The sequence below is a fragment of the Panthera tigris genome, chromosome A3 (assembly GCF_018350195.1).
Source record: "Panthera tigris isolate Pti1 chromosome A3, P.tigris_Pti1_mat1.1, whole genome shotgun sequence".
In the NCBI taxonomy this organism is placed as follows: domain Eukaryota; kingdom Metazoa; phylum Chordata; class Mammalia; order Carnivora; family Felidae; genus Panthera; species Panthera tigris.
This window is the reverse complement of record NC_056662.1, coordinates 95,282,809-95,298,707: the sequence shown is the minus strand read 5'-3', so window position 1 is coordinate 95,298,707 and position 15,899 is coordinate 95,282,809. Positions and strand designations below refer to the sequence as shown.

The window sequence follows — 15,899 nt, the reverse complement described above, 5'->3', positions numbered from 1 at the left end:
TTGGCGTATCCTTCTTGTTTTCCTTCTCTCTCTCCATCAACCCTATTAATATTCGCCCAGTCATCTACAGATGTTCAATTTTCTTTCACAGAATTATTGAAAGAAAGAGGGAAGAAAGAGGTTTTGTTCCCATACTTTATTAACTAAAGGAGGGGTGGGGTGGGCAGAACGTGGTTCAAATAACTGGTTGTATTTTCATTGCGGACAGAGACAATAATCTCTGACCATTTTTCACTCTTCTGAAATGTACTAGAGAACAATTACAGCAAGTTGGTAAATTCTGCTGACGGATGAGATGACAAGATTTCAAGTGCTTTTCATCATTAGTTTTTCAAAAGGAGAGAGAAAAGTAAAATGAAAAACCTCACTCAACAGAAAAAAAGGGAAAATATGACAGTGCCTATAGCACTGTGTCCAAACATTTCAATGATCTGTGTGTTTAGTAGATGAGTCAATGACAAACACAACCTGGCATCATACGGTTAATAATGATGAGCTTTCATTCAAGTGACTATGGCTCAGGAACCAAAACAAAGTTTAAAAAAAAAACAAAAAAAAACAAAAAACAAAAAAAACCCAGAAACAAAAAGCCCAAAACACAAAAAACCTGGAAGTGGACCTAGGGAACTGGAATGTTTTTGGCCTAACTTTGCCACTCACAAACTGTGTGTCTTTGGCAAGTCATGTACAGTTTTTCTGCTTCTCTATCTCCTCATTCATAAAATGGAGATCATAATTCCTATTTGTCCCATCTACCTCTCAGGATTGTAGGATAAAACATATATGAAAATGCTTTGTAAATGATAAAAGTGAACTAAAGTAATATGTGATAATGATGATTATTATGCTTAACAAACTATATACCCAATAACAACTGCAGTGATAATGGGAATAATTTTTTACCAACCACTATGGGCTGAGCATTCAGCTAAAGGATTTACTCCATGTAAAAACCTAATGAAATACATTGAATCCCCACCTTACAGATGTATAAACAGACTCAGAGTCAAGTCAGTTTTCCAGGGTGTTACACCTAGCAAGTTGAGGGGGCTCAGGGCCTATGCTTGTAACCATCGCAAGTAACACCAGGCAAATGGGTGAGCTTAAAATATTTTCTTGTGCCTTAATCATGCAGCAAACCCATCCAAGTCACCCATATAAATGTTTCTGTGCGGGGTGCCTGGGTGGCTCAGTCTGTTGAGCATCTGACTCTTGATTTCCTCTCAGGTCATGATCCCAGTGTCATGGGATGAAGCCCCATGTCAGGCTCTTGGCTGAGCGTAGAGCCTGCTTAAGATTCTCTCTCCCTGCTTCTCTTCTGCTCTCTCTCTCTCTCTAAAAAGTTGTGTGCATGTTCATTTTGTTAATTGCATGAAAGCACTGTTTTTTTTTTTCTTGAATTATTCATTTTAAAAAGTAGCAGTGTTACGTGTCAGTTGCTCAAAGATCCCCATACATTAAAGGAGACATGGAAAAATAGTGAAGGTCTGCAAATGGGCCCAGAGATAATAGGACTTATATCATTAGGTAGTCTTATAGAGTAAAAAGAATCACCAAAATGTGTAATTCACTAGATTGGAGGGAGGCTGGACTCTGAGGGTCAAGTCTCAATTCTGTCTTTCTGTGCTCCCAGGGAAGACTTTTTTACAATAATCAAGAACCATTTTGGGTCTATTCTCGGTTCCCTAGGTCTATTATCTGATTGTTAGACTGCAAAAGTGGGTTTAATTTGAAAAATGACACAATTAAAGTATTCGGTCTCTAAAATCTGCCCCCTCTAAGCGTCTATGAGATTTTCTTGTGCCTATTACACAGGCTCAAGAAAATCATGTGCTTGTCCAGGCGGGTCACAACACATGCCAGTTGCAGAAAAGGACCAATCCGCTTGCCTCTGGCTCCTAATCAAATGCTCAGTATCCTCTAAAACAGTTTCTGGAGAGAAGCAAAATGAGAAAAGACAGAGGGATTTAGTGTTTCACCAGGACACATGAAAAATATATTGAGGCCCATTTAAAATAAAGGCTCAAATGCGTATGAGAGTTTCATTAGGAACAGAAAGATGAGGAGGACATGGAGAGGCAACAAGAGAGTTCAGATGATACATGAAGAAGGATTTCCCAAGCAGAATGACTATACCAATGGAATGGAGAAAACAGAATTACATTTTCCTGAAGTCAATGTAGAGCAAAATCATCTCAGTCAGGACTGACTGGCCATTGGCATCTCTATCCCGCGTCATTCTGAAAGCCTCTTGATTGATCTCCTTGCTTCTATTTTTTCCACATACAGTCTACTCTTAGGGTGAAGATCCCTGGAAGATCTAAGTCAGCTTAGAACACTTCAATGGCTCCCATCTCATTCAGCATGGTCCTTACTCTGCACCTGCCATTCCTTCCACCTGGAACACATTTCCTCTAATATTGTTATAGCTTGTTTCCTCCTCCTCCACGTCTATTCTCAAATGCCACTCAATCAGTGACCATCCTTCATAAAACGAATACCCATCCTGTGTTCTATCCCCTTATACTGCTTGTGTTCCCCATGGCACAATAACTGACATGTTCTATCTCCTTGCTTATTTTCTGTCTTCCACCAGAGGAATATACATCTCTTGACGATAGGGACTTCGTTTTGTTCACCTCTGCATTCAGGGTCCCTCTAACAGTGTGGAGCATCTAGTAAGCTTTAAATAAATAGTTAATGAACAGATAACCAAGACAAAATTACCGAATTTTTCTTAAAATCCTAAGAAATTATTTCTAATTACTTGGGTTAGGAAAACAAAACGAGGAACCTTATGGAACCATGTTAATTAACTGGATAATAGCGATCTGCAAGAGTAATATCAATTTTGCCACCAAACTTGTTTCTGAAGTCTCCTCAACTCTTTATTTTCTAGCTCTGATGAGTAACTCTAATCCCTGCCATTTTAATAATATTGTTAACTTACTTGACAAATTCTATTTCGTTAATGGATTGTAATAAGAAACTTCACCCCAGCAGAATGAGAAAAAATATTTCTTGGGAAACTACTGCCAGGTGTATGCTAGTACTTTATAGCTATGGCCATATTTGTCCTCGTTTGCAGATAAGCAAACTGAAGCAGAGATGAAAATCAGTGTGCCAGTGATGCCCAAACACTTAAGCCATAGGTCCTCAAACTTTATTGCTTGAAGCACTGTGTCTCAGTAATCTTTTTCAAGGTGCCTCTGGGCTAAAAACAAAACATAACAAAACAAACAAAACAGCGACAAGCCTAACAGTTCTGTTGATGAAGCAGTTAAATCACAAAAATGGATTAAGTTGATTAGACTTAACAACATGACTTCTCAAATCCTGGAATACAACTAAACATCCACTGAGTTTCCTTTTTCTCACAGCAACCACCAAAAGCCCAGCTTCACAAATACAGGATGTTATTAAAACAAATACACCAACCTAGTGTTTAAACCGTGAACTACTTTTGGCTAATATTTCCCACAATATCGGAGACACATCTGCATGTTTCCCTTGAAATTTTAAAACATCTTCCAATGCCCCAAGGGCCCTTTCAGGCACAGCTTGGGATAGATCAAGTTAAACTTTAGACTTTTATTTTTTTATTTATTGATTTTTAATGTTTATTTATTTTTGAGAGAGACACAGAGAGCGAGAGCAGGGGAGGGGCACAGAGAGAGACACACACACACACACAATCCGAAACAGGCTCCAGGCTCTGAGCTGTCAGCACAGAGTCTGACACAGGACTTGAACCCACGAACCGCAAGATCATGACCTGAGCCAAAGTGAGATGCTTAACCATCTGAGCCACCCAGGCGCCCCTAAACTTTAGACTTTTATCTGAACCCCGGGCACTACTGTTTCTGTGACCTGCTTTCAAAAGTATCATGTGCAGCCAAATTAATGGGTTCCAATTACATTATAAAAGAATATAGATATCATAAAAGATTTTTTTTCAGGGTTATTGTTATGAGAAGAAATTACTGTTTTTTTATAGCGATATCCTAACACCAAGATATTACCTCCTTCTACCCTACCCAGTTATCTTAATTTCCCATATTAAATGTCTAATTCTTAAATGTTAACTTGGTTCTCATTACTTGTAGATTCCTTATTTGTGAATTTGCCTACTCACCAAAGCTTCTTTGTAATCCCCAAATCAGTGTTTGGGTAGTTTTTCACAGACAAGTACAACGTGGCAAAAAAAATTTGAGACACCTAATCTGTGTGCTCCCAGCTGAGGTCACGTAGCACAAGGCTCTGCCTTTTTGTTTCAGCTTTGACGCTATAAATAAGCATTCATTTTTTTCCTCTGCTTAAAATGTCTTGCAAGTACAGTGCTAACATGTTATTTAGTGTTCCTAAGTGTAAGAAGGTTGTGATGCACCTTACAGAGAAAACGCTTGTGTTAGATGAGCTTCCTTCAGGAATGAATTATAGTGAGGCTGGCTGTGAGTTCAATGTTAATGAGTCAGCACCATGTATTAAATAAAGTGTCTTTAAACAAAAACATAAAATATAAAAATATAAAACACAGTTATATATTGATCAGTGGATAAGAATGTAAACAGAGGCTCACAGGAACCTAACAATGTTCCCTTTGGAACAATGTTTCACTATTCTCTAACTCAAAGTTCACAGCAAGGTTACGGGATATAACTACTGCAAATAACGACCATCAGGTGTATTCCTTTTTGAAATTACCATGCTGGGGTAATTAGAAAATTCCTTCTTGGCTGATAGATTACCAAGGACAAGTCTCATCAAGAAGTAAACAAAACCTAGTCTCACAGCACACTATACCTGTTCCAAGAGAGAAGCGGGGTCCTGAAAGGTGAGGTTGGGGTACAGAAAGGACAAGTTTTGTCTACTTCAGAGGGTTGTCTGGAGCTGCCCTGGAGTGCCTGGATACCAACATCACATTAAATATGTATTGATTAGTGAGAGGCAAGGTGATGGAGCACTTAACCCTTCAGGATCCATTATGCATTTATTTTCAGGGGTGAGGTGGGGGGAGGAATTATACTTTTTACAAAGTATAATCAACACTTTGGGAGGGAAGGGGGCATGGCCAGATTTGCTGGGAAAGAAACAGCTCTACTCATCTCACTGTCTTTCTTTCAAACTTAGTGCAGTGGATTTTTAAGTAGACCTAATCATTGCACTAGGAAAGTAAACCAAGAAATTAAGTACAAGATGGAGCCATGTGGGTGCTGAACGGAGAAGGATTTTAAAAATAACAATTTGTACATACTGTACATTTCTCTCTTAAGTTTTAAGTGGTGTGAAATCCATCTGATCAAATCACTTGAAATGTCGAGATGCAGGAATGACACTACATGAAACAAAGATATGGCATTTTATCTAAAATTATGTTTTTTTACAGCTCACGAATGAATAAATGAATGATGGCTATAAACTTCCTCAGCCTCCCAGATGAACGGTTGTCACAAAAATGTGAAGGCTAACAAAGCAGAAAAATGGCAAAAGAGGGAATATATCTGGAGCATTATAGTGGGATTTAGTGTCAAATGCTTTGAAAACATAACTCTCATGGTCTATTACCTTATTTCACAAGTTAGTATGTAATGGAAAAAAATGATCTAATTTGTTATAGGTTTAAAAGCCTGCCTTTTTCTCTTTTGCTTCTCCTCCTCCAATTCTCATCCCTTTTCTCTCTGTTGCCTTCCTATCTCCCTAGGTATCTGTTTCCACCACCACCACACATACAGTGCCCATAAAGCGCCAGAAAATGCACCACAGTGCAGGGAAAATAAAAACACAAGCTTTGCTTTCCAAAATTTCAGTCTAAAGAAGGTAATCGACATAAAAGGGAATAATGTAATAAACACTATAGCAAGCAGAAAGTTACAGAAGTTAAAAGAGAGTGACAGAATTTTTGATGGAAAAAACTTGAAGAAAGAAGGTCTCAGCCAAATCTTGAAAGGTGATGAAGTTGACAGATCTAAAACGGGCAAGTTAGAAGATCAGGAAATGCAACCGATAGTCTCCAAATTCCAAATTGGAACTCCACATTGTTAAGTGTAATTAGTGTCATCTGATACAACTTATGCAATGATCTGAACACTTTGAATTGATCATAAAATTATTATGAAAGGCAGACATAGTTAACATGAAAACAGTCAAGCTGAATTTAAAGGGAAGAAAATTCTAAGATGCTTCACTCCCCAAGTGAAGGAGTTTGGTGATCATTTCAGGAGAAGCACAGATACCAAGAGGGAAGAGAGACTCTTCTTGGTGATACTTTACTCCACCTGCTCAGATCACCATGGAAGCATCAAGGTGCACTCTGGATACCACAGTTGAAGACGACCACTCATGAATTTAATGACTTCAAAGATAACAGGATTTGGGGGAGAATTAATGACATATACAAAATACTCAAAAGACCAGGTATATATTGTCCAGAGAGAACAATATACCACAGACATTATTTGGTTATTACTGTCTTGCAATGTTTGAGGAGATATTAGTTTAGATGTTCAGTGATCACCCTGAGAGAGTTTTTTTCAAAATGCACTCAGTAGATATCTCATGGTTTTATTGAGCAGTTTTCGAGCTTTCGAGACATTAGAGGACGAAGGTGAAAATACAATCCAGGGCTGTTGCATCCAATATGGTAGACATGAGCCACAATGAGCTAGTGACAACTTTAAATGTAGCTCATACCATGTGTCAAAAATTATTACGTTTTGGATACACTTGGTTAGGTTAAATATATTATTAAAATTAATTTTACTTGCTTCTTTTTTTTTCAGTGTGTCCACTAGAAAATTTAAACTTACAATTGTGGCTGACATTATATTGCTATCGGACAACATGTGTTGATGATTGGCACTGCAGAAGCCCCATCTCTGCTTCAGTCATAATAGTCACAAATGTATTTGTGTCATCAATTTTGCTTTTGAATGTTTCAGTTTAAGAATGAGTTCTATGGGTAAGAAAATTGTTGGCAAACTATGCCAAATTGTTGGTTAGGTGAGGAGAAAAAAATATCTTACAATGAAATATTATGGAGCAATGAAATGGAACAAGGTAGGTTGTAGGTCTTAATATAGATAAATGAAGGCACATTGTGGGTGAACAAAGCCAGCTGGAAATAATAGTTGAGTTTTTAAATCTACTATATTTTGTATTTTTCTAGCGTATACCTCTAAATAATTACTCGGACAATGGTTTGGAAGGCTCATACCTGACAAACTGATAACGGGAAGATAGTAGGGTGAGCCATGGGTGGGGGGTGGTTTGCTGCAAGATTATGCAGCCTTATTTATCAGGTCTTAATTATTAGTTACAAGGATGATGTAACTGTTTCATATTATGATCATTGATACTATTAAACTGGATAATCTTCATTTCTTTCCATCACATGGCTTTCTGATCCTAATGGGAAAATAACATTAGTCAGAGGACCACACAGATAACAGCAAGGGTACCTGAAAGTTAGTATCAAATTTAAACCAAAATGCATGCCAGAAACAGGAAAGACATCACTTTTCAGGTTATTCAGTGTGAATCTAGGCTTGTTGGATCACTTGTCCCTTTCGTCTGAGTAGTCCCCCTTGTGTGACTAAATGAGGAGCCAAACAGCTTAACAAGTTAAATTAAGCAATGGAATAACCAAAAGTAAATTATTTGGGATCCCTACAAGAAGCTCTGATCAGCTCCAAGCGATAGAGGCCTTACATACCCTGATCATCAGCACAGCCTTCCTGATGTCTCGAACACCATCATATACCAGGCGAGAGGCATCAATGAACTCATTCTCTTCAAATGGCTGAGGGACGTTGGCACTCAGGGCTTCAATGGCAACCTCTACTTGCTCAGCAAAGCGTGGCATCACTGCGTTAAACAAAGTGAGAAACAGTGGATTATGCGATCTTTCTTTCATGCTTCCTTTTCCAGCCCTTGTGCAAGGCGGCACACTCCAGTTATTCCAACGGTTCAATGGAGCTGGCTGCCTACCTGGTCAGTGGGATGGATCCAGTTTAGTGGTCTTTGTATCACTTACCTTCAGCAGAGAAAGTAAATCATTACTTCATGAATGGTGATGGTATACAACAGCAAGTTTTTGAAACTTGCTCAGGGTAGGGTGGTATAGTGTGCATACATATACATTTCATGTTCTCCTAACCTGAGTCGAATTTGACTTCTGATGGTTACTAGCTCTGAAACCTTGGCCAAGTTTTCTTAACTCCTTCTAAACCTGTTTCTTTGTCTATAAAATAGGAGGTCCTATCTTAAGTTTGAATGAGGTAACACATACACATTTACTGGATGGTGTTAGGCCCTCAGAAAGCCTCCATAAGTATATAACTAGTATCATACGCTAAAGTCATAGGTGATGAGTGAGTAACAGACCTTAACCTATATGACTTCATAGTAATGTGTGAATGAAGTGATCCAATCTTTCCCACTTTTGTTGATACAGGACTTGAGATTAGATGTGGGGGACGGTAGTGGGTGGAGGCTTACGGAAAGACCATACAAGAGGGGAGAAGGGATCCCAGGATACTCCTGCACAAAGCCTAGGGTTAGAGCCCAGTGGGTTCAAAGATGAATTTTATTTTGTTCCATATTCCCAGGACCATGCTGATGTGAAAGAAAAGCATATATGAATTTCTAAAATGTTAGCACCTCTTTCTTTACACAAAGACACCTACATACACACTGGAGGTTTGCAGAAAGTAAATTTAGTGGAATGCCTGGAACACTTCCACTGGCTGCTTAAAACAAAAATGCTGCTGATTCACTGATTCTCAAAAATTATAATTCAATTTTTCAGCTTTTATTTTGTAACAATCAATTCACATGGCAAATTAAAGCCAAAAGCACAATTCATTTTATTTACAAGGACAATAAAAAAGAAACATCATTCATCTATTTTCCATTTCTGAACATTCATGCCTGATTCGTCTTTATACTTGTTTTCACCCTCTGTGGATACTTTAACATCCATTTTAATCCCTAGTGTGAGAAACTCTGCTAAATTACTTTCTAGGGTCAAAGTATTCAAGATAAAACATTCCTCGAAAAACGTATTTCTACTAGGAAAAGCCAAATGTTAAAAAGTATATTTAAAAAAAAAAGAGGAGGGTTACAGGAAAACAGAGTAACCATTTTTTCAATAGACATGATCAAAACCAAAGTATGCATGGGGTGAATTTCCTTCTGTGAGTGAATTACTATGATTGGTTCTCTATACCATTTGCATTTTTCATTTGTGCCTTTGCACTGCTTTTGCATAAAAGGAATTGGTGGACATTGAGTTGTACTGCTGCAAAAATCAAATAAAAATTTATTTCTAAAAACTACCACATTAAACTAAGGCCATTTCAGCTATCCATTTGTGTCGGGAACAAACTGTTTTACATGACTAAATAATCTCAATCATTGCAATTCACCTCCCTAAGCGTGAAAATATTGCTATATGTATTTGGCATTTTCACATGAGTATCTTTCTTAAACGAAATTACAAATCCCTTTCCTTTCCTCAACTGAAAATTCTCAATATCAATTTCATTCTATTTGATGTCTAAGCTGCTATCATGACCATTCACAATTTTACAGATTTGAATGGTACCATCAGAAGCAGTTAGCTGCCTGAAGTTTTGTCCTTATTGTTTATATGACAATTACTATGCCTACATGTACGTAAAATACTCCTACATGGGCACCTGTGTGGCTCAGCTGGCTGAGTGGCTGACTCCTGATTTCAGCTCAGGTCGTGATCTCATGGTTGTGGGATCGAGTTTCGTGTTAGTCTCCTCACTGAGCATGGAGCCTGCGTAAGATTCTCACTCCCTCTGCCTTACCCTCCATTGGCACTTCCTCTCTAATATAAAAGAAAAAAATACTACTACAAATGAATAAGGCAAAAAAAATAGAAAAATAGACAAAGGATTAGAACAGGTAATTCACAAAAATACTCAGTCCCATATTATTGATAAACACATGATGTTTTACGTCATTAATAACTGTAAAACTTACAGCATAGGCAGTGAGATAGCATTGCATACCTATTGGAATGCGCAAAGTAAAGCGTATTAACACCCATCTCACCAAGCATGTGGAAAAAAAGGGAATCCTTCTACTGTAGATGGGAGTCAAATGGGCACACATCATTCTGACAAACACTTTGACAAAATCTAAAAAAATGAAGCTTTCCAGTCCCGACCGGTGAGCTGAGACATTTTCTAGGACATGGCCAAATGCTGACTTCTAAAGAGGTACTTATTAGGAATGTTGAGTACATCGGAGTCACAGGAACACCTTTTCTCTACAGTTATAGCTTCTTCTTAACAGGTTGAGTACTCCAAGAGTTAGAAAGAGTTATATTAAACCTAGGAATAAAAGTAACAGCTTTAAGAGATCCCTTCTAATCAGCGGTATCCCAGGGCTGTCAAGGCCACTAAGTTGGAGGCTGGGGAGACATAGTGAGCTGTTAACTCTAGGTTCATGGGCAGTTCATCAGGATGGAATAAAATGGACTTAGGGATATAAGTCGGGAGACAGCCAGTATAGTCAAGAGAATAAGTCCCTAAGTTCAAAATATTGACTGGGAAGAGCAAACTGAAAAGAGATGTCATTTGTGAGAAATTTAAAAATACACATGAGGGTACCGTGCATAATTTAAACATACATATTTTTATGACACATGTTCTGAGAGAATATATACCACCTTAAGTATAGTGGTTGTCCTTGAGGGGGACAGAGGGCCATGGGATTAGGTAGGAGTTGTAAAGAGGCTTCAAGTGTATCTTAATTCTTAAGGAAATAATAATATGAATCAGATATTGCAAAATGTTAATATTTGTTATACCTCAGGGTAGGAGCAAGGTTTCAGTTACATTAGTCTCTGTCCCTTTTTTTATCTTTGAATCTTTTCATGATTCATATATTTTAAAAAGATCAACATATTATCCTTAAGGCTGTGCTTTTTTACAGAATAAGGCTCTGAAAAAATTAAAGTTCTAGCTCATCTATCAGAATGTAATAGAAAACAATATGATCAACAATATTTTTAATGTTTATTCATTTTTGAGAGTGAGAGTGGGGGAGGGGCAGAGAGAGAGAGAGAGAGAGAGACAGAATCTTAAACAGGTTCCAGGCTCACAGAGCCCAATGTGGGGCTCGAGCTCTGAGTGGTGACATCATGAGCTGAGCTGAAGTCGGATGCTTAACCAACTGAGCCACCCAGGCGCCCCATTGATCAACAGTATTATGTGAGGAAGTCCCTCAGAAATTGTGACTGTGATCACACGCCTAATGTTCAACCTTAATAACTGCCTGCTGGAGAATTGAGTTAGGTAGTACTCACCCACTGGACCCCGGCTCTTGGGCACACATTTCTATTTTCATGAAGACCTTTGATGGAGTATAAAAGGGGAGATCAGCTTGTCATGTGGCTTTGTTCTGCTTGTACAAGGTCACCCTGAGGAAGAGCTGGGGAGGAGCACAATGCAGGAGGTGACCTGCTAACTTTCTCTACCAGCTTCTAGGTCTGATTCTGTGCCCAAGGGAGAAAAGGGAAAGCTAACATCTAAAGGGACTACTTCCATAAGGGATGCTCTGGGGCCCAAAACCTGCCCAGGACTTCTCTGAAACCCCGGGTTTGGAGAAAGGCATTCTGTTTGCTCCAGCTGGAGTACAGAATCTCTCTAGGAAGATTTAGGAAGTGGCATGTTGGTATGAACAACAGTGTTGTGGACATGGCATTGTCAGAAGGGGAAGAAAAACAAAGCCCTTTTATAAAAACATTGGAACAGGACAGTACGGAACATCAACCTTCTAAGGAGGAAAAATGGTGGAGGAGGAGGTGTAGAATCTTCACTTTACCAGTGGGGGCTCAGATCTCAATTTATCCTTAGTATTCCAACAATCTTATTATAGTCAACCTGGTAAAACCCAGAACTTGAACTAATTCAATTTGATTTGATTTACTGTAACTGATAAGGCATCCATTTCTCTTACCTCAAATCAGTGTTTTTCCGGATCTGAATCTTAAGAAACTTTCTCCATGCTCAGCTCTTAAGTAGATTCAATACTTATTTATTTAGGGCTTAGTCAACTGCTCTTTAACCAACACACATTTTCTCTCGATGCTGGTGCTCTTTCCTGTTTAGTTTTATCCAGTTTTGTTTTTTTATCTTTTTGTAATTTTTTGAATGTTTATTTGAGAGAGAGAGAGACAGAGAGAGTGCAAGGGAGAGCAGGGGAGGGGCAGAGAGAGAGGGAGGCACAGAATCTGAAGCAGGGTCCAGGCTGTGAGCTGTCAGCACAGAGCCCAATGTGGGGCTTGAACTCACAAACCATGACATCATGACCTGAGCTGAAGTCAGAAGCTTAACTGACTGAGCCACACAGGTACCCCCTGTTTTGTTTTTTAAAGTGATAAGACAGAAAAACACAAGTTTATAGAACAATGATTCTTGGCAGAACCTAAGACTTTAAACTATGAATTTTTCTAACGCCTCTGGTAGTATCTGAAAAATTAAATATCCCCAAAGTAATACTGAACTAGAAAAAAGTCTCAAACTACTTCAAATATGATGCTGCTTCTGCTTCCCAGTAATTAGGACAAAACACAGCATTGCCTTTGTGATTAGCACATTATATATTAACAGAATTTCTGGCATAGGGTTACATAAATAGAAGTTTCAACTTTCTGAATTACATCCAAAAATGTATACACCACTTTACTGGTATTTATCAGAAATAGTGAATTGCTCTTGTAGCTTATATTCTGAAAGGGTGATCAAAGTTGGAAATAAACTTGTAAATTCTTGCTATACTTTTGTATTCAGAGTGCACACTAGGCCACAGAATGATGACATTCCAAGAGTAATGAAATCAGAGTTCAGCATGCATATAAAAACCAAGGTCGCCTCATTCTACTGTCTATTGAGATCCTAAACCAGAGGTGCAGAAGATCTGGACTGAATCCTCCAGAGAGACGTCAGGGGTGATGTTTCAGAGCACGGGGTGAATCAGTAAAATGAACAAGAAGTTGTCCTAAAGATGCAAATAGGACTGCTGACAACCATCAGAGCAAAATCCAAGGTTAACTAGAGGTAGTGGAAATGAACAGCCAACCAATTGCCCCTGAGGAACCATCTAAAAGGTCCATGTCTAACTACAAATGCTCCAATGATTTCCTTTAATACGGACAGGCTCTAAAATCTTTATGAGATACAAACACATAGGGGTGCCTGGGTGGCCCAGTCAGTAAGATACAAACACAAACTTCAGACACCTGCCTATACTTCTCATCTCTGTCTCTCCACCTATTCCTACATATATTTAAATGTTCCATTTTTACACTGAGTTATTTAATGTCTTCAAAGATGACATGGAGACATACCGTGTCACACCAAGATGTTCATGATGAATTTATTCTCATACTGAAATGTACCTCTTCGTCTTTGGCCCAGGTGAATTCCTCCTCAATCTTTGGTATCTCATTTAGACTTAAGTGCCATTGTGAAACTGTCCTTTATTTACAAAGTTGTCAGTTCTCTATAACTTTATAGCATCCTGATTAGGTATGCACCATTATAGTGCTCATTATAATGTATTAAAATTGTTTGACATTTCTGTATGTCAACTGTTTTACATTAGGAGTCATTTTTAGGAATGAGACCAGCTCTTCCTTCTTCTTTGTATCATAAGCCCTTATCGTGCTTCAGGCCTAGCTACTCAATCCAGCTGGGACATGGATGAGAAATGAAAGAATGGGATGTAGGAAAGAACTCACTTGTCTTTGAGTATTTCAGGGATAAAATGAGCAGTATCGCATCTCACATACTAAATTTCTTTCTGCACATCACTTCAAATTAGTTCAATAATTTCATTAAACAGTTTCATGAGTCATTAAGCAAGTTATTAGTGGGTGTTCTAGGGTTGATCTCTAGGGACCTTTTAGAAACCTGAGCTCAATCCTTTCAGGACTACTTGAGTAGGAGCATCGCCACTGAGCAAGATTCATTATTGTATCCTTGACTAGTTCACCAGGGCCAAACTGGTATATCTTCAGGTATATGGGTCACCCAATTGTGTTGGTGTAGTCAGCCAACACACTCTCATGAGTGTGTTCCTTGCACAAATTTTATTACCAAGGAATGAGAAAGAAAATGGACAAGGACCAAGGACTCTGCTCTTTAGAAAGAACCAGCTTAATAAGTGTTAATATAAGAAATGAGAATGAGAATATTTGAGAAAATTTAGAAAGAGAATGAAGTATCAAAAGTAAGATGGAATTGTGGCCAACCCCAGCAGAGGAATACATTATAGTTCACCATTCTCTTGCCAATCACAAATAGTTAGTATGCATCCATATTAATAGTTGGAGTTAGAGTAAGAATTGGGTGTTATCACAGTAATGGAGACAGAAGGTATTAATTTGAGGAGACCCCATGGGGGCAATTTCAGGATCCCCCTACAGCAGGAAAGTACAGTTTCATGTCATTTCTGTAAGTAATGCATTTTTCCCACAAGGGAAAGAATAAAATCCCCCTAAGGGATTTTATTTAAGTGGCCTCCAATTACATGTTAGGTCAGAGGAGAAGAGAATATACAGGAGAGTAGATCTAAAACACTGAGGGCCCAAATTTGCCCAAGGTACAGACTGACTGGAACTTAAAAGGCTCTGGGTATATCTTGACAGTTGAACACATTTGTGAAGTATGATCACTTAGTGAGGAGACCATCAGAGCCAGAGCTCCAAGTCATAGTCAGTGTAGAAGGAGGGCCCAGGGCCAACTGAAGCTGTGACACATTTTGTAGCTTTGGCACCATTCAAAAATAATGAAGGACAAACCAAGAATATATCCATCATTTTACATGGGTTTGGTAGTTTTAGTCAAGAATTTCATGATCATTAATTAAGTTGTTAGAAGACTTTCTAAGGTCTCCCCATCCAAACAGGAATCTTTCAAAATTCTGAACTCTGGGTCCTTTTTTTTTTTTTTTTTTTTTTTTTGAGCTGCCTAGATTTCTACCTATTGGACAAGAAATATCTAATCAGACATAGAGGCTTCCCTTCAATACAAAAGAGTGGCTAGAATCTTGTTGAAGCACTTGGCTAGGATCTCCTGCATTATCCAGACCCTTCACTTCTGACCCTGACTTGGCATACTCACACTGATCCTGGTTATGACTTTCACCACTACCAGCAACATAACTTCTCAGAGATTCTGAGATTCATGTTTGAATCTCAGAACCTAAGTCAAATGAAATTTTCCCTAGTGAGATCATTACTTCTCTTCTTTTCTTTGACATGTACATTGTTATCTTTGAATTATATGCTAGTCTCATCTTGTTTCTGTGCACAATTTTTCAGATCTGTCCTCCACTCCAAATCCCTTCTCCAATTACCTTGAGATAATCTTGGCCTTCCTTTCCCCACTGTTTAGCTCCACTATTCTCCTGCTCACTCCTGGCTACATATTGCATAGCACTGTCTTGATTCAGTGGTTCTTGTGTGCTCAGGAAGCCAATGTATAAGCAAATAGGTACAATGTGCCTGAATTAAGTACTTCCCTATTAAGTCCACATTGTGGGATCTGTTATGAGTCTCTGAGATGGGCCCCAATGATCCCTCTTCTCTTGGTATTCATACCCTTGTGTGATCCTCTCAACTTGAACATGGGCTGAGGCTAGTGACTTTCTCCCAAGTGATAAAATATTAGCAAGAATGATTGGATGTCATTTCTAAGATTAGGTTACAAGAAGATGCCGGCTTCCCATTTTGCTTGCTTTTTCTTGCTCTCTCACTTGCTCACTCTGATGGAAGACAGTTGTTGTGGAAAAGCATCTATAGCAAATAACAGAGAGAGGCCATTGTTCAACAGCCAGTAAGGAACTTAAGCCTTAAGTCC

The 15,899-nt window shown here is 38.6% G+C and overlaps 1 protein-coding gene across 10 annotated transcripts in view; it reads right to left on the bottom strand.

Annotated features, from left to right (window-relative positions):
- CTNNA2 (catenin alpha 2) overlaps positions 1–15,899 on the bottom strand; it is a 1,097,491-nt gene that overhangs the window by 81,714 nt on the left and 999,878 nt on the right. For all 10 annotated transcript variants that reach the window (XR_006215835.1, XM_042981836.1, XM_042981834.1 and 7 more), the window contains one exon: positions 7,712–7,863. Coding sequence is in view for 9 of the 10 variants with exons in the window: in XM_042981836.1 (XP_042837770.1) it covers positions 7,712–7,863 (152 nt within the window). In the remaining variant the exon portion in view is untranslated. The remainder of the gene's footprint in view (positions 1–7,711; positions 7,864–15,899) is intronic.